General features: G+C 47.9%; 1 protein-coding gene across 5 annotated transcripts in view; it reads right to left on the reverse strand.

Moving 5' to 3' along the window:
- NGEF (neuronal guanine nucleotide exchange factor) overlaps positions 1–25,534 on the reverse strand; it is a 128,113-nt gene that overhangs the window by 25,214 nt on the left and 77,365 nt on the right. For 3 of the 5 annotated variants that reach the window (XM_024989652.2, XM_024989649.2, XM_059884816.1), the window contains 2 exons: positions 22,049–22,191; positions 16,024–16,319 (listed from right to left, as the gene is read on the reverse strand). In XM_024989652.2, coding sequence (XP_024845420.1) covers positions 16,024–16,319; positions 22,049–22,191 — 439 coding nt within the window. 5 annotated transcript variants of the gene reach the window in all.

Raw genomic sequence — 25,534 nt, forward strand, 5'->3', positions numbered from 1 at the left:
CTGGCTAGCTCCCTGGGAAGTCCCCGCCCACCTTGTTCCCAGGGGAATGGAACTGGGAAACTAGTTCAGACACGTATGGGCGGTGTCACCACAGTGCCAGCCTGGTAGTGTGCGCATCCTTGTTTCCATGGAGATGCTCGAAATATCATGCCCTGCTCAATTTTTTGAGCTCTGTGCAGCCAGTCCCCCAAGATCACCGGGACTTCATCTTTATCTGGTCTGGGGACACAACGCACACCAGGGGCAGGGGTGACTTCTCCAGGGGCTGGTGTTAGAGCAGGACCCCAGCTTCTCCTTCATTTCTCAGGACACTGGTGCCAGGTGTGGCGAAAGTCAAGCAACGCAGTGACCGTCCCCACCTCTCCCATTTGAACACCCGCCCCTTCCTCAGCGGCCTTCTTCTTAAGTTTCTGATTTGAATATTTGTCTAGTTATTTTCTCAGACCATCATGTTCTCAATCAGTAATTGAGAAACCACTCCAAACAGGAGGGTGGGAACCAAGAGCTTCAGACTTAAGTTAAAAAACAAAAAGTAAACCTAGGAAATCCTACACGACAGCTAAGAGAACATGTTCCAATGTCAGCTGCCTGATTTTTGTACTTTAAAGAGGAGGAGGGGAAACACACAATTTTATTCTTAAATCCCGATTCTTTCAGGGACCAATTGAGACTCAGACCGACCAAAAGGCCACCATTCGGGGGTATTTTCCTCGTGTGAACGGGAGTTCGCCAGGACCTGCTGCTTTTGTAGCTAAAGAAAGAGATGTTCCAACAACAGAACCAGTTGCCTGACTTGCTTGATAAATGAAAAGATGACCTGATGCAGAAGTCTCTGACGTGGAACATAAAATCTGAAGATCTCAGTGTTGTGTCCATTGCCAGATGTTAAATAGAAACTCACATTAAGCTCTTTAACATAAATAAGAAAAGTCAGTCCCAAAAGACTCAGAGCGAAATGCACTGAAGCTCGCACGCCTGTGTTATTCACTACTGCCTGGGACCACGGTTACTCTTACGTCATCCTAACTTACTTAAATATTTTTGGTCCGAGCCATTGAAAATGACAAAAATATCTTTATTTTCTATGCCCACTCTACTATACATGTAATGTTTGATCCTGCCTTTAAAAAATAGTAAGTCATGAATATTCACCTATTCTCTGAAAGCATGCTTTTTAATGATTGTGTCTTTGCATAGCTGTACAGTCTTTAAAATAAAAAGTGCCCTATTGGTGGGTATTTAGGATTCTTCCTCCATCCCTCCCTAGTTTTTGTTTGAAGGGACAGCCTAATAAATATTTGTGTACCTTTCTGATTATTTTTCAAGATAAATTTCTAGTAACAGAAACACCGGGCAGTGTACAAACACATTCTTGTAAGGAGACGGGTACAAATATTGCTCTCTCTCTCCCCATCAGCTGTGCTCAAGAGCACTCATTTAAAAATCCGCCCAACACGAGGTTTTAAATGTATTTATGTTCAAAAGTCTCTGCTAGTTTGAAATGCCCAGTGCCTCAGTGTTGCTTAACTGTACTTCTATCATTACCAGTGAGGTTTTTTTTTTCCCGTTTTCATTTAATCACCAGCCACTTTTCTTAAGAGAATTGTTTAGCCTATTTTTCTTTAGGGTGCTCACTGTTTTCTTATCAACGGGGCTTTCTAACTGATGGAAAACCTCAGTTTTGTTTAATGTACACAAAAAGAACTAATTTTCAGTTCTTTATATTTTCTGGACACATCTCGACATTCGGGACCTCAGTACCCCGACCAGGGATCAAACCAGTGCCATCTGCACTGAGAGGCAGAGTCTTAACCACTGGACCACCAGGGAAGTCCCCCAAACAAATAGTTTTTGCATGCTTATTTTATAATCCACCACCTCCCTGAACTGCCTTGTTAGATCCAGTATCTTTGACTCCCTCAGGATCTTCTGTAGGCAGCCAAGCCTGACAGATAACGGTGGGTCTGACTTTCCTTCTCTATGGGTTTATGTCTTGTTTCTCTCCTCATTGCGTTGCACTGGCCACAGCTTCCAGAACAACCGCAGGGTTATCAAGCATCATCGTTTTGCCTTCATTGCCACCAGCAATTCTTCATTACGCAGGATGCGTTTGTAGATCTGAGATGCTCTTTACAAATTTCAGCAAGTATGCTTCTGAGTTTTGTTTAGATGGAAATTGATGTACTATTTCCCTTTCCAACCTTTTTGAAGCTTGGGGTGTTTCTCTCCTCTGGCCTATTAATATGATAAATTTTGGTCTCAAACATTATACTGTGTTTGCAGTAATTTCTGTGCCCAATGTTATTCTTCTAAAGTATCTCCAGATTTGATTTTCTTATGCTGTATGTAAATGTCTGCCTTAATTCAGAGCCAGACAGATCACTGTTTTATTATATTTGGGAGGGGGGGCAGAAAATACTTAACCTAAATGAGGACATCTCTTTTTACAATGTGTCAGTTTTTAAATGAACATACAATAAAATTGACTTTTTGGTATACACAGATCTATGAATTTCGACCCTTGTATAGATTCTTGTCACCAACACTACAACCAGGACACATCACTTCAAACACTCCTGTGCTTCCCACTTGAGTCACAGCCTCCCCCCACCCCTCACCCCTGGCAACCACTCATCCGTTCTCTATCCCTATAGCCTTGTCATGTTCAGAATGTCATATAAGTGGAATCATATACTATGGAAACTTTCTGACTTCTTTCACTCAGCAAAATGCCTCTGAGATTCATCTGAGTTGTGTCAACAGTTCATTTCTTTTTATTACTGAGTAGTGGTGAAGAACCCGCCTGACAGATGTAAGCAACGTGGGTTCGATCCCTGGGTTGGGAAGATCCCCTGGAGAAGGAAACGGCAAGCCACTCCAGTATTCTTGCCTGGAGAATCCCATGGACAGAGGAGCTTGGTGGGCTACAGTCCATGGGGTCACAAAGAGTCGGACATGACTTAACGACTAAGCAACAATTTGTGTGACTGTTCCTGTGTCTATTTATCCATCTGTTAGAGGACACTGAGTTGTTACCAGCTTTTGACAATTATGAACAGACTTAGTACATCTGTGTACAGATTTCTGTATGAACGTAGATTTTTGTTTCTCTGGGGTAGTGGCTCTCAGCTACAAACTATTTTTGCTCCCTGGATGATACTCAGCGAGGTGGAGAGACATTTTGGGTTGTCATATGTCAGGGCAGGGGTGCTACAGGCATCCGGCAGCAGAGGCCAGGGATGGTGCTAAACGTGCAAAGAACAGGAAGGACAGCATGCCCGAACAGGGAGGAAGCAGCCCCAAATTCAATAGCGTTGCTATGGAGACACTGCTCTAGGTAAATAGCCAGGATTGGGATCGCCGGCTTGGAGGGAAGTGCATGTTTCACTTTATAAGAAGCTGTCAGCGACTCTCCAGAGCAGCTGCGCCATTTTGAAATCAGCAGTGTATTAGAGTTCCAGTTGCTTCCACACCAGCGCTGGGCATTGTGTTTTAAGTGTTTCTAGTCAGTGTTTACTATTTTTAAAAAATATTTATTTTTTTATTTGCCTGTGTTGAGTCTTAGTGGTGGCGGGCGGGCTTCTCTAGTTGTGACTCAGGCTTAGCAGCCCTGCAATACGGGGGATCTTAGTTCCCGGACCAGGGACTGAACCGGCATCGCCTGCACTGCAAGGCGGACTCTTAACCACTGGACCACCAGGGAAGTCCTAGTGTTCGTTATTAGTTCTAAGAGGTTTTGTGTTTTGTTTTGTTTTTTGGTAGATTCTCCATCTGTGAAGAAGGGTAGTTCGTTCATTTCTAACTTCCCTGGAGACTTCCTCTTTAACTCAGGGATTACACAGAAACATGCTGCTTGATTTCCAAGTGCTAGGAGGTTTTCCTGTTCTCTTTATGTCGTTGATTTCTGTTTAATTCTATTATGGTGAGGTCACACTCTGTGTGATTTAAAGTATTTTAATTTGTTAAAATGTGCTGTGGTCTATCTTGGTGAATATTTCAAGTACACTTGAAAAACAAAGTGTATTTTGCTACTGTTGAGTAGCTGCTGCTGCTGCTGCTAAGTCGCTTCAGTCATGTCCGACTCTGTGCGACCCCATAGACGGCAGCCCACCAGGCTCCCCCCCCGCCCCCCCCCCGCCGGGATTCTCCAGGCAAGAACACTGGAGTGGGTTGCCATTTCCTTCTCCAATGCATGAAAGTGAAAAGTGAAAGTGAAGTCGCTCAGTCATGTCTGACCCTCAGCGACCCCATGGACTGCAGCCTACCAGCCTCCTCTGTCCATGGGATTTTCCAGGCAAGAGGACTGGAGTGGGGTGCCATTGCCTTCTCTGACTGTTGAGTAGAGTGCCTTATAAATGTTAATTCATTCCAGTTGGTTTGAGGGCATTCAATTCTTCTTATATCCTTACTGATTTTATGTTCCTAGTTCTCCTAATTACTGAGAGGAGTGCTGACGTCTTTATAATTGTGGATTTTATTTTTAATGTGAAAATGGGTGGCGCTAGTGGAGAGGAACCTGCCTGTCAATGCAGGAGACAGAAGCAACGTGGGTTTGATCCCTGGGTTGGGAAGATCCCCAGAGAAGGAAATGGCAACCCAACATTTCTGATTTGAGGTTTTTACATCGTTTAAACTTATTTTCTTGTTTTGCTGGATTGTAGTCAGACAGTAGGACCTATACAATTTTAATAAATATTTATTGAGCTTTTTCTTTAGGCTTAATGTACAGCCACTTTTTAATGGTGTTTACAGACATTGAGCAGAGAAGATAATGGCACCCCACTCCAGTACTCTTGCCTGGAAAATCCCATGGACGAAAGAGCCTGGTGGGCTGCAGTCCATGGGGTCGCTAGGAGTCAGACACGACTGAGCGACTTCACTTTCATGCATTGGAGAAAGAAATGGCAACCCACTCCAGTGTTCTTGCCTGGAGAATCCCAGGGACAGCGGAGCCTGGTGGGCTGCCGTCTATGTGGTCGCACAGAGTCGGACACGACTGAAGTGACTTGGCGGCAGCGGCAGCAGCAGCACAGACATTGGGAAATAAAATATTGCCTCTTTTTTGAGCACTGTGTCCAATAGAAATATAATGTGGGTCTCATATACAATTTAAGGTTTTCTAGTAATCATATTTAAAAAAAGGTCAAAAGAAATTTTAATATATTTTATTTAATCTAATATATCCAGGATATTAAGTCAACGTGTAATACAAAAACGATTGATAAGATAGTTTGCTTTCTTTTTCTGTGTCTCAAGCCTGCAAGATTTGGTATTTGTTTTATACACTCAGCCCGTTTCAATGAGGACTGGTCATATGTTAGGTATTAATGAGCTGTGTGTCACCGGGGGCTAACAAAGTGGGCAGAGTTCAGTGAAAATATCTAAAGTCAGCCTCACTCCCGTCCTCAGGCCCCTTGTGTCCCTGCTATGCCCCACTCTTACAGAAACAGTGCGGTGGGCATGACAGCTTCCGTGCATGTCTCTGCCTGACTCTGCTCTACTTGGGCTTTCTCACAGTTACCTGTCCCTGTAAACTGTACCTCTTGGAAATGGCCTTCCTAATCATATAACACAACATCCAGAAGATTAGGTTTAAATGAACTAAAAAGACTGATGGACGTTCTATAAAAATGAGAAAAGATTTTTAAGTGGAGAAAGATACAACTGAAGAAGGCTTGAGCATCGTCAGCCTGCTGCCAGCTCCTTATCTGTACTAACTCGTTTGATCTTCACAACCCTGTGTATGAGCTCAGGTTTACAGACTAGGAAGCAGAGGCACCGAGAAGTTACGTAATGTGTCCAACTTCTGGGTCGGGAAGATCCCCTGGAGAAGGGATAGGCTATCCACTCCAGTATTCATGGGCTTCCCTGGTGGCTCAGACGGTAAAGAAACCGCCTGCAATGTAGGAGACCTGGGTTTGATCTCTGGGTTGGGAAGATCCGCTGGAGGAGGGCATGGCAACCCACTCCAGTATTCTTGCCTGGAAAATCCCCATGGACAGAGGAGCCTGGCGGGCTACAGTCCATGGGGTTGCAAACAGTCGGACAAGACTCAGCAACTAAGCACAGCACAGCTAAGAAGTAGCAGAACCGGGATTCAAACCCAGGCAGCTGGGCTCTAGCGCTTATATGCATAAACTCTGTGCTATATCACCCACCCCCATGTTTTTACTGTGGGAGAAAATATTTCAAACATATAAACAAATTATACCCAGAATATGTAAAAACCTGCTTTCCATCAAGAAGACAAACAAAGATAACCCTATAGGAAAAAGGGCAAAGAATAAGAACAGGCAATTCACAAAGAAAGGGAAACAGCCAGTGAGCATGAGAAAAGATGCTTGGGGACTTCCCTGGTGGTCCAGAGGTTAAGAATCTGCCTTGCAGTGTACGGATGAGGGCTTCACCCCTGGCTGGATCCCTGGTGGGGGAACTAAGATCCCACGTGTCGTGAAGCAACTAAGCCTGTGTGCCATCACTCCTGAGCCTGTGTGACACAACCAGGGAGTCCGTGCACCGCAATGAAAGATCCCATGCGCCACAGGGAAGACCTGACACAGCCAATTCAACACATTAAAACAGAAGAGAAGCTCAACTTATGTCATCAAGGACAGGTGGGTTAAAAACAACGCCTGGTTTTTCATCCTACAGATTAGAGCAAAAATCAAGACGTTTGCTAACAAGGCATGAATATATGCTTTCTTTGCTGTAGTTGTGTGACATTTGAACTGCCTTTTGAATGGCAATTTGGTGTGTCAACTACAAATCGCCACTTGCCAAGAGCATTTGCCAGCGACTGAATAACAAGGGCTTCGCAGGTGGCCCTAGTGGTAAAGAACGTGCCTGCCAATGCAGGAAATGTAAGAGACATGAGTTCGATCCCTAGTGGGGAAGATCCCCTGGAGGAGGGCATGGCAACTCGCTACAGTACTCTTGCCTAGAGAATCCCATGGACAGAGGAGCCTGGCGGACTACAGTCCGTGGAGTCACAGAATCGGACACAACTGAAGTGACTTAGCACGCATGCACGCACGCACATCAAGGGCATCTGCCATCTGCCTCTGTGGAGACTGAGCCCTGCGCTGCTGCAGCTGTTGACCTTCAACATCCCCAGAGAGAGTTCGGGGTGGAGAGTGAGGCACTCTGTGCTCCAGGGAATGTGGTGGAACGGGTCTTTAGATAGTTAGATATTTTCAGGAACTCATTTCATGACCCAATCCTTGCATCTCCTCCTATCTAGAAAAGCACTAAATCCTTTCATGATGATATCAGCTCCTCCTGACTAGCAGAAAGCCTTTGTAAAATGAATGCTTGATTGCACTGAACTCCTCTTTCACCAGAATCTTACACATTGACCTTGCCCCACTGCCTCTCTGGAGCAGGCTCTCAGAGCGATCTGAGGGGCTGTCTCTCAGGCTGCAGTCCTCATTTTGCCCCAAATAAAACAACTTGCAACTCTCATGTTGTGCATCTCTTTAGTCGACTGGGAGTATCCAGAAATCCCGTGGACAGAGGAACGTGGCAGGCTACAGTCCATGGGGTCTCAAAGAGTGAGACGCAACTTAACTAAACCACCACACCACCACCACCATCATCTAAAACGCACTTCACTTTCAACCCACAATTACATTTCTGGGTATTATCATACAGCTGGGGCTCCCAGGTGGTACTAGTAGTGGGGAAGCCACCTGTCAGTGCAGGAGATTTAATAGGCGTGAGCTCCGTCCTTGGGTCAGGAAGATCCCCTGGAGGAGGAAATGGCAACCCACTCCGGTATTCTTGCCTGGACAAATTCCACAGACAGAGGAGCCTGGCAGGCTACAGTCCAAGGGGTCTCAAAGAGTCGGACACGGCTGAGTGTCTGAGCACGGAGTGACTGATGGATCGGACAGCTGTGGTCTTCTGATTAGACAGCTGTGGTCTCCTGGGAGCATGAAGATGCAGGCCCACAGAGGTTCTCCTAACCAAGCCCTGAGTGACCCATGCTCCTGCGAGGATGCATTGCGGGCCGGTCACAGGCTGTCCCCCACCGCGCCCTCCCTTGCCACCTGGTTTCTCTCACCACCTGTGAGCCCCTGTGCTTGTCCTTAAACTTATTCAAGCCGGTCATACTTGTTCTGCAATTATGTCCTTAAGTGAAAAAAACTGAAGAATTTTCAGTGCAAAGGGAGTTGTTTTTATGAAAGTTTTTATGAAAGCTTTTTAGGAAGCTCTCAGAGGTCAGTGAAAGTCAAGTTGCTAAAAACCAAAACCAGAATCAAACTGCTCTTGAATAAAACAAGTGTAAAATATGGGGACAGCATCATAGGGATCGATAAGGATTTTGCACTTAAGAGTCTTCACAAGTGTCTACTTGTGAAGTCCAAAATCACACAGAGTGTAATGACTAATTTGTCAGGAGAAAGTGAAAACAGTTGGTCCTCCAGGCCTGCACACAAATGTACATGGTTTGCATTTTGCAATGAAAATGAAACAATGAAATAAATAATGAAAATGTATTAATGAGTATCTTATTTAATTTTAAAACTTGTAAATAAAGCAATAATCTTTAACTGTACAAAATGACATCACTGTTTCCTTTGGTAACTTTTCTTGCTCTGAATTCTAACTTGTGTGATAATATCATGGGTTTAGTTTTCTCATCAGTTGGATAATTTCTGGCTTTCAATGGAGGATTTAAGCAATTTACATACATGGTGATAGCAATTATGTTTGCTGTGAACTCTGCCACCTTATTTTATGCCATTTGTGTTTTTATGCTGACCTTTTACTGTTTGCTTTCCTTTTCTTACAAGATCCCTGCTTTCTCTGCTTTTGGCTGGTTGTTGTAAGAGATTTATACCATGTTTTAAGTTCTGCTGGGGTTTATCTCTAAGCTTTCCAAAGTAATTTAAATTTATTTATCTAATTATCAAGGTAAAAAAAAGAAAAAAGAATTCTCTCAAAAACTAGACACTTTTCCTTATTTTGAGGACTAGGAAAAAGGCCCATGATGGTAATACTGTGTGAAAAAAAGCCAAATGCAAAATTGCACTGTATAATTCCTTTTATATGAAAGTCAAACTTAGGGATGGTGCAAGGGAAACAAAAGCAAAAACAAACGCATGGGACTACGTCAGACTAAAAACCTTTTGCCCAGTGAAGGAACCTCTCAACAAATGAAAAGGCCACCTACTGATGGCAAAAGATATCTACACACAATATATCTGATAATGGATTAATATCCAAAGTATTCAAGGAGCTCGTACAACTGACCTTTAAAACACAACTTGATTAAACACTGAGCAGAGGATCTGAATAGATGTTTTTCCAGAGAAGACACACAGATGACCAAAGACATGAAAAGATGCTCCACGTCACTGATCATTAGGGAAATGCAAATCAAAACCACAGGGAGTTGTCATTTCACACTTGTTAAAATAGCTATTATCAAAAAGACAACAAGTAACAAGTGTTGGTGAGGATGTGGAGAAAAGGGAACATTCATGCACTGTTAGTGGGACTGTAAATCGATTCAGCCACGGTAGAAAACAGTATGGAGATTACTCAAAAATTAATAATAGAACTACCATATGATCCAGCAATTCTACTCCTGGGTATTGATCTGAAGAGAACAAAAACACTAATTCTAAAGATATCTGCACCTCTATGCTCACTGTAGTATTTACAGCAGCCAAGATACAGAAGCGACTTAAGTGTTCATCAACAGATGAACCGATAAAGAAGATATGTTATACACACACACACACTATGGAATAATTGCCATAAGAAAGAATGAAATCTTGCCATTTGAGACAACATGGATAGAACTAGAGAGTATTATGGTAAGTGAAATAAGTCAAAGACAAATACTGTAAGTGTATAAGATTCACTTATACGTGGAATCTAACAAACGAAACAAATGAACAAACACAACAAAATAGAAACGTACAGAAAATAGAGTGGGTGAGGGTTGGGGAAGGAAAGAAATAGGTAAGGGGGATTAAAAGGTACAGATTTCCAGTTGAAAAATAAGCGAGCCCTGGCTGTGAAATGCACAGGGTGGGGAATACAGTGAATAGTGAGAGGAGTGAAGTTGCTCAGTCACGTCTGACTCTCTGTGACCCGCAGGACTGTACAGGCTCCTCCATCCATGGGATTCCCCCGGCAAGAATACTGGAGTGGGTTGCCATTTCGTTCTCCAGGGGATCTTCCCTACCCAGGGATGGAACCCAGGTCTCCCGTATTGCAGGCCAACGCTTTATCGTCTGAGCCCCCAGGGAATCAGACCGTAGTGAATCCCTATGTAACACTCCTGTATGGTGGCATGCTGTAACTAAAGTAAGCCAAAACATTTTAGGTGACCATTCTGAAATGTATAGAAGAACCAAATCAGTACGTTGTGTAACAGGAGCTAATGCAGTGTTGTAGATTAATTATATATCAAAAACAAAAAGCTTATAGAAAAAGAGATCAGACTACGGTTAACAAGCCCAGGGTGGGGTGAGATGAAGTACAGGGATGGGGAAAGGGAATTGGCTGAGGCAATCAAAAGGCACACACTTCCAGTAATAAGATGTAATGTATAATATGATAAATATAATTAACACTACTGTTAATTACATGTTATATATGAAGGTTAAGAGAGTAAATCCTGAGTTCTCAGTGTAAGGAAACATTTTTTTCTTTATTTCTTTAGAGTTGTATCTAATGAGATGACAGAGGACCACTAAACTTACCGTCTACTCTCTGATGATGAGAAGGGGCTTGTGCAAGTTTCCTGGCAGGAGGGACTGGCTGTGGGGAAACACTGGGTCTTGCTCTGGTGCAGGGCTATGCTCAGCAAATCTTTAATCAAATGTTCTGCTGATTGTGGGGTTCGTGCTCCCTCCCTGTTATTTGTTTGGCCTGAGGCAGCCCAGTCTTGGAGTCTACAGACTCTACGGTAGAAAAGACTGAGCCAAAGCAGAAACAACTTCCAGCTGTGGATATGTCTGATGGTGAAAGTCAAGTCTGACGTTGTAGAGAACAATCCTGCATAGGAACCTGGAATGTTAGATCCATAAATCAAGGTAAGTTGGATGTGGTTAAGCAGGGGATGGCAAGAGTGAACATTGACATCTTAGGAATGCAGTGAGCTAAAACAGATGGGGGTGGGCAAATTAATTCAGATGGCCATCATATCTACTACTGTGGACAAGAATCCCTTAGAAGAAATGGAGTAGCCCTCATAGTCAACAAAGGAGTCCAAAATGCAGCCCTTGGGTACAGTCTCAAAAACAACAGAATGATCTCATTTCCAAGGCAAACCATTCAATATCACAGTAATCTGAGTCTATACCTCAAGGACTGATGCCAAAGAATCTGAAGTTGAATGGTTCTATGAAGACCTACAAGATCTTCTAGAATGAACACCAAAGAAAGATGTCCTTTTCATCATAGGGAACTGGAATGCAAAATCATGAAGTCAAGAGATACCTGGAATAACAGGCAAGTTTGGCCTTGGAGTACAAAATGAAGCAGGGCAAAGGCTAATAGAGTTTTGCAAAGAGAACGCACTGGTCATAGCAAACACCCTCTTCCAAAAACACAAAAGAAGACTCTACACATGGACATCACCAGATGGTCGACACCGAAATCAGATTGATTATTTTCTTTCCAGCCAGAGATTGAGAAGTTCTATACAGTCAGAAAAAAACAAGACCGGGAGCTGACTGTGGCCCAGATCATGAACTCCTTATTGCAAAATTCAGACTGAAATTGAAGAAAGTATGGAAAACCACTAGACCATTCACGTATGACCTAAATCAAATCCCTTATGATTATACAGTGGAAGTGACAAATCGATTCAAGGGATTAGATTTGATAGACAGAGTGCCTGAAGAACTATGGACAGAGGTTTGTAACACTGTACAGGAGGCAGGCAGTGACTAAAACAATCCCAAAGGAAAAAATTGAAGAAGGCAAAGTGGTTGTCTGAGGAGGCCATACAAATAGCTTAGGAAAGAAGAGAAGTGAAAGGCAAAGGAGAAAGGGAAAGATATACCCAACTGAAAGCAGAGTTCCAGAGAATAGCAAGGAAAAATAAGAAAGCCTTCTTAATTGAACAATATAAAGAAATAAAGGAAAACAATAGAATGGGAAGGACTAGCGATCTCTTCAAGAAAATTGAAGACAGCAAGGGAACATTTCATGCAAAGATGGGCACAATACAGGGCAGAAATGGTATGGACTAACAGAAGCAGAAGAGATTAAGAAGAGGTGACAAGAATACACAGAAGAACTGTATAGCAAAGGTCTTAATGACTTGGCTAACCATGATGGTGTGGTCGCTCACCTAGAGCCAGACATCCTGGAGTGTGAAGTTCAGTGGGCCTTAGGAAGCATTACTAAAAACAAAGCTAGTGGAGGTGATGGAATTCCAGCTGAGGTATTTCAAATCCTAAAAGATGATGCTATTAAAGTGCTGCATTCAATATGCCAGCAAATTTGGAAAACTTACCAAAATTTGGCCACAGGACTGGAAGAGGTCAGTTTTCATTCCAGAAAGGCAATGCCAAAGAATGGTCAAACTGCTGTACAATTGCACTCATCTTACATGATAGCAAAGTAATGCTCAAAATCCTTCCAGCTAGGCTCCAAGAGTACAAGAACTAAGAACTTCCAGATGTACTAGCTGAATTTAGAAAAGACAGAGGAATCAGAGATCAAATTGCCAACATTTGCTGGATCATACAAAAATCAAGAGAATTCCAGAAAAACTTCTGCTTCACTGACTACCTAAAGCCTTTGACTCTGGATCACAACAAAATGAGGAAAATTCTTAAGGAGATGGGACTAACATACCATCTTACCTGTCTCCTGAGAAACCTGTATGCAGGTCAAGAAGCAACAGTTAGAATCTGACATGGAACAACAGACTAGTTCACAATTGGGAAAGGAGTATGTCCAGGCTATATATCATCACCCCGCTTATTTAGCTTATATGCAGAGCACATCATGTGAAATGCGGAGCTGAATGAATCACAAGCTAGAATCAAGATTGCCAGGAGAAATAACAACCTCAGATATACAGAAGACACCACCATTATGGCATAAAGCAAAGAGGAACTAAAGGCTTCTTGATGAAGGTGAAAGAGGAGAGTGAAAAAGTTGGCTTTAAACTCAACATTCAAAAAACGAAGATCATGGCATCCATTCCTATCACTTCATGGCAAATAGATGGGGAAAAAGTGGAAACAGTGGCAGATTTTATTTTCTTGGGCTCCAAAATCACTGTGGACAGTGACTGCAGGCATGGAATTGAAACATGCTTGCTGCTTGCAAGAAAAGCTATGACAAACCTAGACAGCGTGTTAAAAAGCAGAGCTATCACTTTGCTATCCAAAGTCCATACAGAACCAAAGCTGTGGTTTTCCAGTAGTCATGTATGGATGTGAGAGTTGGAACATAAAGAAGGCTGAAAAGAAAGAAAGCGAAGTCGCTCAGTCGTGTCTGACTCTTTGCAACTCCATGACTGTAGCCTACCAGGCTCCACAGTCCAAGGAATTTTCCAGGCAAGAGTACTGGAGGGGGTTGCCATTTCCTTCTCCAGGGGATCTTCCTGACCCAGGGATTGAACCCGGGTCTCCCACATTGCAGGCAGACGCTTTACTGTCTAAGCCACCAGAGGGGTCAAAGAAGGCTGAATGCTGAAGAAATGATGCTTTCGAATTGGGCTGTATAAGACTCTTGAGAGTCCCTTGAACAGCAGGCAAATCAAACCAGTCAATCCTAAAGGGAATTTCCCAACCCTGAACATACACTGGAAAGACTGATGCTGAAGCTGAAGCTCCAATACTCTGGCCACCTGATGCGAAGAGCCGACTAATTGGAATCGACCCCGATGCTGGGAAAGGTTGAAGGCAAAAGGAGAAGGGAGTGGCAGAGGATGATGAGATGGTTAGATAGCGTCACAGACTCAATGGACATGAATATGAGCAAACTATGGGAGATGGTGAAGGACAAGGAAGCCTGGCGTTCTGTAGTCCACGGGGTCACGAAGAGTCAGAAACAGCTTAGCGATGAACAACAACTACTGGGGTCATTATTTCATGATGTGTGGAAGTCAAATCATACACCTTACACTTATACAGTGAAGTGTGTCGATTACATCTCAAATAAAACTGGAAGGAAAAAAAGGTGAGTGATGGTGGCTCTGTCTACAGTGGTGGAGCCCCTGGGTCTCTCAGGTAGGAGGGATGGCCACCTGCAGGGGGCTTCTCCCTGGGTTCTAGAACCTTCCACATGGTTGCTTTGGGTGGCAAAGCCTGCTGGGATTTCCTCAGTCCAGCTCCACCTGCCTCGTGGAGATCTCCTGACCATGCATCTTCGCTTCTGGTGGGGCACGTGGTTCTTTATGTCGTCTCACCAGTATCCTGTGAGAAGCTGGGAGGAGTCCCATAGGATGACTAGACACTACTAACATCAGTTTCATTAAAAAAAAAAAAAAAACTCCTGTGGCCTTGCTTACAAATGCTCATGAGTCACAAGTGGTGTCAGACGCTAAAACCATCTCTCCTGAGTCTGCTGGGCAGGACGCAGTGGACCCTGGGTGGCGCTTCAAAAATCGAGCGTCATCAAAGCTTCTCAAGGAACAAAGGCATCATACCACCCGAGCCTGCGTCTGACGAACCTGGTCGGGGGCTGGTCTCAGCCTTGGCCATTACGTGTGTGCACAGTTTGCAGTTGTGCCTTTTAAATAAATGAGAAGAACGAACGTTTCTACAGAATCTCGCACTGGCGAGCCAAGAGCTAAAGACAGTCAGGACTGAGACTAGGAACAAGCTCAAGGGCGGGCTTGAAGGAGCATGTGAGTGGGGAGACTGGGGAAACGGGTGTGAGAGGATAAAGATGACTGAGCTGGATTGAACAGGGACTTCCCTGGCAGTCCAGTGGTTAAGACTTTGCCTTCTAATGCAAAGGGTGCAGGTTCGACCCCTGGTGGAGCAGCTGAGAACCCACAGGCCTCATAGCCAAAAACCCAAAACATTAAATGGAAGCAGCATTGTAGGAAATTCATTAAAGACTTTAAAAACAGACCACATTAAAAAAATCTTAAAAGAACTGATCCAACTCTCTGTATATAAAGCTATATATACATATATGACTATATATATATATATATCCAACACCTACATGTCTTAGCTTCTCACTTCTATTATTGTTCGTGTTTTATGGATTATTTCTCCCTGTTAGCCACAAACTATTAAGTGATTCTGTGATCCTGCCTCAGCCTACCTCACAGGCAGAGTCTGCCTGAACCATCGGATGAAGGCTCAAGAAGAGACACAAGTCCTAGATTTCCACGCCATTTCAGGAGGGGTGGATATGCTGAGGGCTTTCAGAGCCCCACTCACCCAAGGTTCAGGCAAAAATTCGAAATAAAGACGTGCAAGTGAAAAGTAAGGCACAGATGAATAGATCCAGTTCACGGTCACAATGAATTCAGCACCGTATCGATGCTCACACGTGCCATGGAGATTCTCCACAATAACAAGCAAGAGTTTAGAGAATGCAGTCTTCCTGTCTACAGAAACAACAACGTGGAGAACACTCAACACCGGGGTTGAGCTATCCTAGGAGCTAACTAGGTAGTTTTTGTTGCCTGTGCTTCCCCAGTGGTGCCAGCGGTAAAGAACCTGCCTGCCAATGCAGGAGACTTAAGAGACGTGGGTTCGATCCCTGGGAGAGGAAGATCCCCTGCAGGAGGAAATGGCAACCCACTCTAGCATTCTTGCCTGGAGAACCCCATGGACAGAGGAGCCCGGCGGGTTCCTCTGGGGACCAACCATCGGGTCGCACAGAGTTGGACACGACTGAAGTGAAGTGGCACGCACCCACGCATGTGAAATAATGTGAATTTTCCTGCATGTCGGGGATAGAGGTACCCTGCCAGTAACTCCTCTGATGAACCAGCCTCACCCCAGAGAGAATGCCTCACCCACGCTGGTTAAAACACCCGTTCGTTCTGACCGGAAGCTCTCACCCCGGGCAGCCTGTTACCTCTTGCAGCCTGATCTCCTCCGGCTGGAGGATGTCCAGCACCCCGCTGCTCTGAATCTCCGGGAGATCCTGCCAGAGGTTGAATCTCGAGTGGGGGTTGCTGAGCAGGCAGATCTGGGGCAGGGCCTTCCTCTCAGGTGGGCTTGCTGGTTCCTCCTCCTCCCCTTCATCTTCCTCTGGAGCCTCCTCGCTGGATGGGCACCCGTCAGCAGCACCTTGTATTTCTGCATCCTGTTGCCTCCTGGTCTCAATCTCTTGGAGAGTTGATTTATCTCGGTATTCCTGATACAGGAGCCCTGAAATCAAATCAAACCGTTTTGAAGACACGATAGAGATTTCAGATACGGAGCTTTCCGAATCGCTAAGTCACAGCTTTTGACTCCTGAAAGTGAAAGAGTTAAAGTGTCAGTCGCTCAGTCCTGTCTGACTCTTTGTGACCCCATGGACTGTAGCCCGCCAGGCTCCTCTGTCCATGGGATTCTCCAGGCAAGAATACTGGAGTGGGTTGCCAGTCCCTTCTCCAGGGGATCTTCCTGACCCAAGGATCGAACCCAGGTCTCCTGCATGGCAGGCAGATACTTTACCATCTGAGCCACCAGGGATCAAGGGCAAATAAATGCTTTGCCTATGAAAACACAAAGAAAGCCAGACCCCCACAGGTCTCAGGGAAGGGCCACTGAACGAACTGCCACTGTCTTCATTTCTTGGGAAGGATCTGCACACATAAGTTTATTTTTTCTTTCTAACAAGGAATAAAGAAATCACTGAATAGAATCAAAATCCAGTCGCACAAATAAATGCTTCTCACATCTATAACCAGCAAACAACAAGGATCTAGAACTTGTCATGTTAATAACCAACGTGTACAGAGTCAATGGAAATAGCCTGATTATGTTTCAGCATCCCAGCAGGACGCTTCTCAAAGCCTTAAATGCTTCAGTATTAAAACTCAAGTCTATTCATCGGTGAAATGGGAGTCGTTGTAAATTCTCATTTTGAAGGAAAAAAAAAACCAATATTTCACCAACCTTATGATTCAAAAGGGAAACATTCCTTTTTTTTTTTCTTTCGTACTTTTAGATTTACTTCCCTGATCTGAAATAAGTGCCTTCTGAGTCTCCAAGGAGATTTAGGGGTACAGAGGAGTCAGTAAAAATGCAGCACCTCCATGGGGAAAAATTCCTTTTCGGATGTCCTGGCCACAGGGCGAGGGATGGTCTCCCCACAGAGGAGCAGCAGAAAGTTTCAGGGGCAAGAAGGCTCCCGGCCCAGGGAGAGGGGAGGCGGGGCTGCCCTGCTGGCAATGAGGCTGGGAAGAGAAGAGGGTTACCCAAGGGTTTTATCTATCCTGTGGGCAAAAGGCAAGCCCCAGGGAGGGGAAGCCCCTTAGGCAAGCAGCTCTGGTCTACATCGTAGGAGGCCCTCGGACGGGAAGAAAGAAGCCATGCCCATTCTCCAGGGGAGCCGTGATGCAGGCCCGCACACCGTGGTGGGGGAAGGATGGGGCCGTGTGCCTGATCCAGGGATAGTTACAAGGTGTAAGACGGGGCCTGGTGATTGGCTGGTGCTGGGCAACGAGTGATATTCAGGTGACTAGTTGGCAGGGGAGGTCTGGTGGCCCTGTTCAGGAGATGGGGAACGTGGGAGGAGGGTCTGACTGGGGATAGGGTGGTGGAGAGATGCAAGTCCACCTGATGGCTAAGCAGGTGGAGAGAACCGGTGGGCAGCTGGACTCGTCTGGAGCCTGGGAGAGCAGCTGGCGCCCTTGATATTCCTATCTATAAAAACAAAGATGGGGACCTCCCTGGTGGTCCAGTGGCTATGACTCTGCTCTCTCAATCAGGGGGCCCGGGTTCAATTCCTGGTCAGGGAACTAGATCCCACGTGCCGCAACAAATATCAAAGATCCTGTGTGCCACAGCTAAGATATGGCACAAACTGCCCCCACCCCCCCAAAAAAGATGATTTTCCTGGGAAAGTTCTAACAGGGATAAGTTAGAATAATACTTAGAATATTAGAATATTAATTATTCTAATTAAGTAGAATATTCTAATAATTATTCTTAATACTTTTTTAAGCTGGATAAGTGTACTACTTGTAAAGCACTTTCTCATGCAATGCAATATAAATATTACCTATTATTCCTTCTTTAATTGCTAAGTACATCTAACCTGAAGAAAAAAGGAAAGGAAAAACAGACCCTCTTCTAAATCCTGAAAAATGGCTGGATAAATTATATTCATAGTTTATAAATAATAGGAACCCAATAAATTATGTGTGGGTTAAATTACTTGGCTTCTTATGCTCCATAATGCTAAATTATACATCCTTTATGATTAGTATAGCTTTACTTAAAAAAAATTATGTGATTTTACATTAGAATCTAGCAGATTACAACAAGGAGTTAATCTGACAAAGCAATGAAAAAGAAAATCTAAATCTATGCTAAATGCAACGCAGATTGAACTGTAATGGTAGAGGTTTAAAGTCACTACACAAACGGTTCAGTGATGAGCATAAGACATAACTATTGTTGGCAACATTGTATCAATTAATCTTCTGTGATTTCAATACTATTTTTATGGAGGTTTAAAAGAAAAGACTCTGATGCTGGGAGAGATTGGGGGCAGAAGGAGAAGGGGATGACAGAGGATGAGATGGCTGGATGGCATCACCGACTCGATGGACGTGAGTTTGAGTGAACTCCGGGAGTTGGTGATGGACAGGGAGGCTTGGCATGCTGCGATTCATGGGGTCGCAAAGAGCAACTGAGCGACTGAACTGAACTGAAAGAAACCAGGGGAACTTCCCTGGTGGTCCAGTGGTTAAGAATTTGCCTGCCAATACAGAGGACATGGGTTTGATCCCTGGACAAGCTGCTTTTATTTATTTATTGGTTTTTATATGTGGCTGCTTGAGAATGTGAGGCATGGAGCTATGGCAGCCATCTGGTGACATGAAGCCCAAATGCTAAGAATGGAGGAGAGAAAGCAGCTAGGTGATTGTTTGACTTGAACCAACTCAAGAACTTTCTTCCTCATTCCTAGACCCATTAAAACAGAATACTTTCATTCTTTCATGTCATTTTCTTTTAAGCTGGATATTCTAGTACACTCAGCCAAAGACTCCCAATACAAGTAATTTTTAGCATTTTCTTAAAACTTTATACTTCTTTCTGAAGCCTTCAGCACTTGAATTTAAGTACCAGTTTTCCTGGAGTTACTGTGATTACAAAGGATTATCTGACACACTGTGTAACCATTTTTTTTTGGTAATGTGTTTATTTTTATTGGCCTTAAAATTCAGATTACAATAGAAACAAAGTAGACGTAACTGAAGAACTAGATTAGCTGATCAAAGTTTTGTGTCTGAGATATACTGCTGATGCATCATGTTTTTCAATTTTGTACATTCATTAAGCAAAGTTAACTTTACCTGTAAAAGCCTGCACCTGGAATTATATCCAAGCAGAATTAGAAGGCTCAGTTCTCATCTCTCCTAATTAAAATGATCTGTATCGGGCTGGCCATGCTGCCCTGCAGAAGGAGGATAAGCAAGGCTCCTGGAGTCCTTCAAAATCTTTCTTTTTGAAGAGAATCTTTTCTTTTTTTTTTCTTTGAATTCTTCAGATAGAAACTTCCAAAGGGCAGGGAATTTTAATTTTTAGTGAGGACCTCCTAGGCCCCAAGCATTTGCTAGGTGCCAGAGGAAGGCAATGGCACCCCACTCCAGTTCTCTTGCCTAGAAAATCCCATGGACGGAGGAGCCTGGTGAGCTGCAGTCCATGGGGTCACTAAGAGTCGGACATGACTGAGCGACTTCACTTTCACTTTTCACTTTCATGCACTGGAGAAGGAAATGGCAACCCACTCCAATGTTCTTGCCTGGAGAATCCCAGGGACGGGGGAGCCCGGGGGGCTGCCATCTCTGGGGTCGCACAGAGTCGGACATGACTGAAGCGACTTAGCAGCAGCAGCAGAGACAACCACAGGACACACACGCACGTGTGCACATGCAAACACACACACGCACAATCACAGGGCCTCGGGGTCTATGATCTTCAGGGCCACCAGCAATGACAACTGTATACCACGCCACACACAGTCCTGGCATCATTCTGTCCTGGCCTGAGTGGGAGCCACCTCAGTCCAACACAGTGGTGCATAATTGCCCAGCGTCTTCCCACTTTCCTCCCCTCTTAACTCTGCATCTTTAGGAACATGTTGTCCTCTCCTGATACCTGGCAAAGAATCCCCTTCATTCACTGAGCTAAGTGGGAGCAGCTGGCCTCTTGTAGGAATCTGCTTGGCATAGGCCTCAAGTCGAGGACGAAGGATGTGAGAAGGAGGCAGCCTTGTCCCTGCGTGTTCAGCACATCTGTTGAGCACCTACCCAGGATCCAGCCCAGAAGCCGGAAACACATATTCACCATGACACCAGCCCATGGTGGGAGAAACGCCTGAGGATGTCAGTCTCCACTGTTCACCACAGCAGGAAACCCAGGGCCAGGAGGAGCGCAGTACCCCAGTTCAGGGCTTCCAACTCCCAGCCTTGAGCTGATGCCACTGGCTCTCCAGGAAGGAGGTCTCCGCACGCCCACACTGCAGAAGGGAGCCTCTCTCTCCGTGATTCGAGGCACGGATCTCCCCACCCCCACCCCGATTTCCTTCCTAGTTCTGACGTTGATCCTAGCCAGAGATATCCCTTTCTAGAGGGTGGGAGTCAAGGCTCCCAGCGTATGCTGAGGCCGCAGTGGCCCTCCTGGCTATAAAGGGCAACGTGACCAAGGTGGGACAAAAGGATTTTCGTGGGTGCCTGTCCTCAGAACAGCGCCTCTCCATTTGCCCCAGCAAACAAAGGGAAAAGCCACCACCACCCAGCCCCACATGCAGGGGGCTGGGAACAAAATCCCTGGAGTCTGGCGAGGCTTAACTGTAGTGCTCCACCCTCAGCTTTGCAGGGGCTCGGCTCCTCCCAGGGTTCAGTCCAGAAAAACCCCAGCCAGGGGAGGAGGGAACTTGCCTGAAAAGTCTCCTAAACGCTGGTGTCCCAGGGCAAAGGAAGCCCCCTTCTACCAGAGACATTTTGTGTCTGCCCAAGTGTTTGGCATGAGGGACAATGATGATCAATTTAGGGAAGGACATTTTCAAGTCAAAATTTTAATTCCAATGAATAAACTCTCCTCTGACAACACCAAAGAGCAGAAAAGATCTCAAGGCCATCCCGTTCCCCTCGTTACCCACTCACGGCCCCCTCTGGTGAGGACAATGAGAACTAGTTCGACGTCATCGACAGTTCTTGACTTTTAAATGAAAGTGGTTGGGTTCTTGGGACGCCACGCCTTCTCACTCCACCATCTGCTTTCACAGAGTCTCAGCTGCAGCTGTGTGGCAGCTGGACAGGCAGGCTGTGCCCCAGACTTCCAGCCACACTCTGGACAGGCAGGTGGAACCAGGCTTCTCTCCCTAACCCGTGGAGTGAGGGTGGGGGCCTCTGAGGCTTCTCTCTACTGTACCTCTCCTCCCGGGAGCAAAGTTGGTCACTGCTTCTCCTTCCAGAATGGCTCCAGTCAGCCTGACTGTCTGCACAGACCCGTGCCCGCACCCCCGCCCCCTGCAGACTCCTCTCTCTTTCCAGGTCTACCCCAGGCCCCTGGGATGGCCAGGGTGGCTCACCGAGCCCTCCCTCCTGCACGGCCCAGAAGCACTTCACCCCTGGACGTGCTGGCAGAAGAGATAAGAGGACAGAGAGCCCTCCTCGCCCAGGAAAGAGCTGGGCAAGTACACCTGTCCAAGGGAGCAGGAAAGAAACACATTTGCTCAAGCCCAATTATACAGCTTACTAGTAACATGCGGCAGTTTTGTCTATGGAACCATTAGAGCCAAATACGTTAATAACCTTCCTCGTCAGGTGCGTTTTGCCCAGGTGAAACGCAACTGCATTCCAGGAGCAGGGGAACCCGGAGCCCACCAGGAGCTCCCCGTTTCCCCCCAGTGACGCCGCGCCACCGCCAGAGACACCCACCTATTTGTTCAATGAGGTTTCTCCAGGAGTCGGCGGGAATAGGGTGGATCATCTGCAAGGCCTCGGTGAGCGTGGTGGGGCTGTCTGCGAGGGCCGGGAACTCCTCGGGCGTAGCCCCATTTCCTGGGGTAGAGGACGACTCGCTGTAGGAGGGGCAGGGCGTGTTATTTTTAAGCAGCGACCCACCTCGGCCAGCCCGCGAGAGGCGTCCGCACGGGCGGCCCTGGCCAGCTGGACTCTGCCCGGGTTGTCCAGGCCGAGCGGCCGCAGCCGCCGCCGCCCCTCCCGGCCGAGCGCGCTCCACAGGCCCTTTTTGTCACCACACCAGGGCGCGACCGGGTGATTCATTCCCACCCCAGCCCGCCCAGACCTTCGTGTTTTCGGAGCTCGCGGGCAGGCGTCGGAAACTTGGCGCGCCCTGCCCGCTCCGCGGCGCCGCGCGGCCGCTCCGACGGGTCCCGCGGCCAGGAGCCCTGCGCGCACTGCGCACCCCGCGCCTCGCGCGGTCACACGGCCCCCTGTGCCCTCCGGGTAGCGACCGCCCCAGGGCCACGCGGCGCGGAGTCTGGGAGCCCAACGAGGCGCGTGCGCCCAGGGCGCCCGGGAGAGGGCGCGGGAGGCGGCCAGGACGGGGACCAGGGTGTCCGGCTGGGGTGCACCCCCGACCCCAGGCGGCGTGCCGGCACGACTAGGGACCGCGGGGGGCAGTGAGGGGCGGCGGGGTCCGCGGGGAGGGGTGCGGGGGACAGGCCGTTCGGGTAGGCGTCCCTGGCCGGAGACGCGAGTTGGGGCCACAGACGCGCAGCGGCGGCGCTCGGGGGTCGGCACGGCCGCTCGTCCTCACCTGCCGGGCAGGTGTCCCGCCGCTGAGTCGCGCGCGTCGCTCTCCGAGGTGGAGCTGTCGTGGTCCACGGCGCAGGCGGCGTTGAAGGCTGCGGCCAGCAGCTCCATGAGGGCCGGCAGCCAGGCCGGCTCTGGGGCCGGGTCGGGAGCCGCGCTGGGGGCCCCGAGCCGGGCCGGGGGCGACGAACGGGCTCCGGAGCGGGGTCACCGCGCGCTCGGCTCGAGCCGGAGCTGCCGCCGCCGCCGCCGCCGCCGCCGAGCGCTCCAGCAGGCGGGCGGGCGGGCGCGCGCCTGGAGGCTCCCGGGGTTGCCACGGCAACGGGGGAGGCGGGAGGGGCGCGCGCGGCGGGGGCGAGGCCGGGCGGCAGCCGGGCGGGGGAGCCCGGACCTGTCGTGACCCGGGCCCACAGGGAGCCGACTGCGGCCCTGGACCTTCCCGCCGGATCCGCGCCTCCCTCCTCGGCCGCGGGCCTTGCCCCACCAGAGGAGACTTGGAGGGCAGGATGGGTGGGGGCCGGCGCGCTGCGGTCTTGGTCTTCTCGGCCCTTTCTCGACATCTAGCCAGACCTCGCCAGATAGCGGGGCGAGCTTGGAAGGTAGGGGCGAGGTGACCCTCTGCCCGGTTGGCCCTCGAACCCCCGCCTTGCCCACGCCGCACATCCTCTGTGGTCCTTCACAGGGACTGGCCAGGAGACCCCTCTCTCTGCTGTCCTGGGTCCAGCCCCGAGAGGGACCCTCGAGGGCGTCTGCTGCTGACCAGACTATGGAGAGGGGGCCAGCGCGGAGACTTCTCACGGAGGAGTCTGGCTGCCCCCAGGTACCCCGAGGCCTTGGCGGCCCGGGATGGGTACAGGGGAGCGAGAGGAGGAGAAGCAAAGTGTCTTCAATCCTCCACTCAGTTCCCCTGCCCACTCACACTGACTTTTGGAAGGGCTTCCTGGGTGGCTCAGTGGTAAAGAAAACTGCCCACCAAGCAAGAGATGTGGGTTCGATCCCTGGCTATGGAAGATCCCCTGGAGGAGGAAATGGCAACCCATTCCAGTATTCTTGCCTGGAAAATCCCATGGACAGAGGAGCCTGGCGGGCTACAGTCCATGGGGTCGCAAAGAGTCAGCCACGACTTAGCAACTAAACAACAACAGCCTCTGTGTTAGCTAGTTTAACTGGCTTAGGGATACAGAGAGCAAACATGGGGAACCAGTGGAGGGGAGTGCGAGCGGTCGGGTGTGAAGCAGAAATCTAGAGGGAACACTCCAAAACCCGACTCCAAGTCCAGCAAGACAAGTGGCTGCAGTCCCCGGAGCCCTTTTCTGCGCGCAGCCCGTGCCTCTCGTCGCTCCCCTGGGCAGTGTGGATGTCCGACAGCCGTCTCTGTGAGCCAAGACCAACCCAACTCTCCGGAGGGTACGTGGGGGCAGGGCAGTGCAGTGCAGACCAAAGTGGGAAATCTCCGCACCTTCCCCTGCACGGTCCTCCCACGGGGCATTTGTTTAAATTAACAAAGTCCCCGATGCAAATACTCCTGGTGGGAGGTGTTCATCGACTAGTTAGCCGTTTGGTATTAATTGGAGAAGGCAATGGCACCCCACTCCAGGACTCTTACCTGGAAAATCCCATGGACGGAGGAGCCTGGAAGGCTGCAGTCCATGGGGTTGCTGAGGGTCGGACACGACTGAGCGACTTCACTTTCACTTTTATTTTCATGCATTGGAGAAGGAAATGGCAACCCACTCCAGTGTTCTTGCCTGGAGAACCCCGGGGACGGGGGAGCCTGGTGGGCTGCCATCTATGGGGTCGAACAGAGTTGGACACGACTGAAGTGACTTAGCAGCAGTAGCAGCAGCAGCAAGCCAGCTGCCTAGAGCTCACAGCAAAGGTGAGAAAGCATTTTAGGGAGGGGCCTTCTTGCCTCAGTTCAGTTCAGTTCAGTTCCGTCACTCAGTCATGTCCCACTCTTTGTGACCCCAAGGACTGCAGCATGCTAGGCTTCCCTGTCCCTCACCAACTCCCAGAATCTATTCAAGCTCATGTCCATTGAGTCACTGATGCCATCCAACCAGCTCATCCTCTGTCGTCCCCTTCTCCTGCCTTCAATCTTTCCCAGCATCAAGGTCTTTTCAAATGAGTCAGTTCTTCTTGCCCGGAGGGAACTAACTCCCCTACACAGACTACATCGGGTGCCCCTGGCGATCGGGCACATTCCACTCAACAATAGGTGTTCAGGCTGACACAAACCAGTTCCTATAGCTGCCCTGTAGCCCCATTCCCCTGGGAAGGGCCAGAAAGGACAGGTCTGGTCTCTTCTTGCCCTTAAGGCCCCAGGATATTTGCATGACAACCATCTGGTCATTTCTCTTTCCAGCCCAAGCCCCTCCCTTCCTTGACTCATTCTGAGTACCTCCAGACAGCCCTCTCTCGAGCTCTGCACTTTCATCCATCAACTGGCCATCTCCACCAGAAGTCCGCTAAATACTCCACCAATGCACACATTCCCCCTGCCAGATGCCTCCCCAGCCAACCAGGAGACCAGGCAGAACCCAGAGCCAGCCTTGAGTGCTCTTGTATGTCATGTCACCCCCCTGGTCAGTGCCTCACTGAGTCGCCTGAATCCCTAAAGGCTTTCAAAGCAGTCCCCTCTTTGGT

Source organism: Bos taurus, chromosome 3 (assembly GCF_002263795.3).
Source record: "Bos taurus isolate L1 Dominette 01449 registration number 42190680 breed Hereford chromosome 3, ARS-UCD2.0, whole genome shotgun sequence".
Classification (NCBI taxonomy): Eukaryota; Metazoa; Chordata; class Mammalia; order Artiodactyla; family Bovidae; genus Bos; species Bos taurus.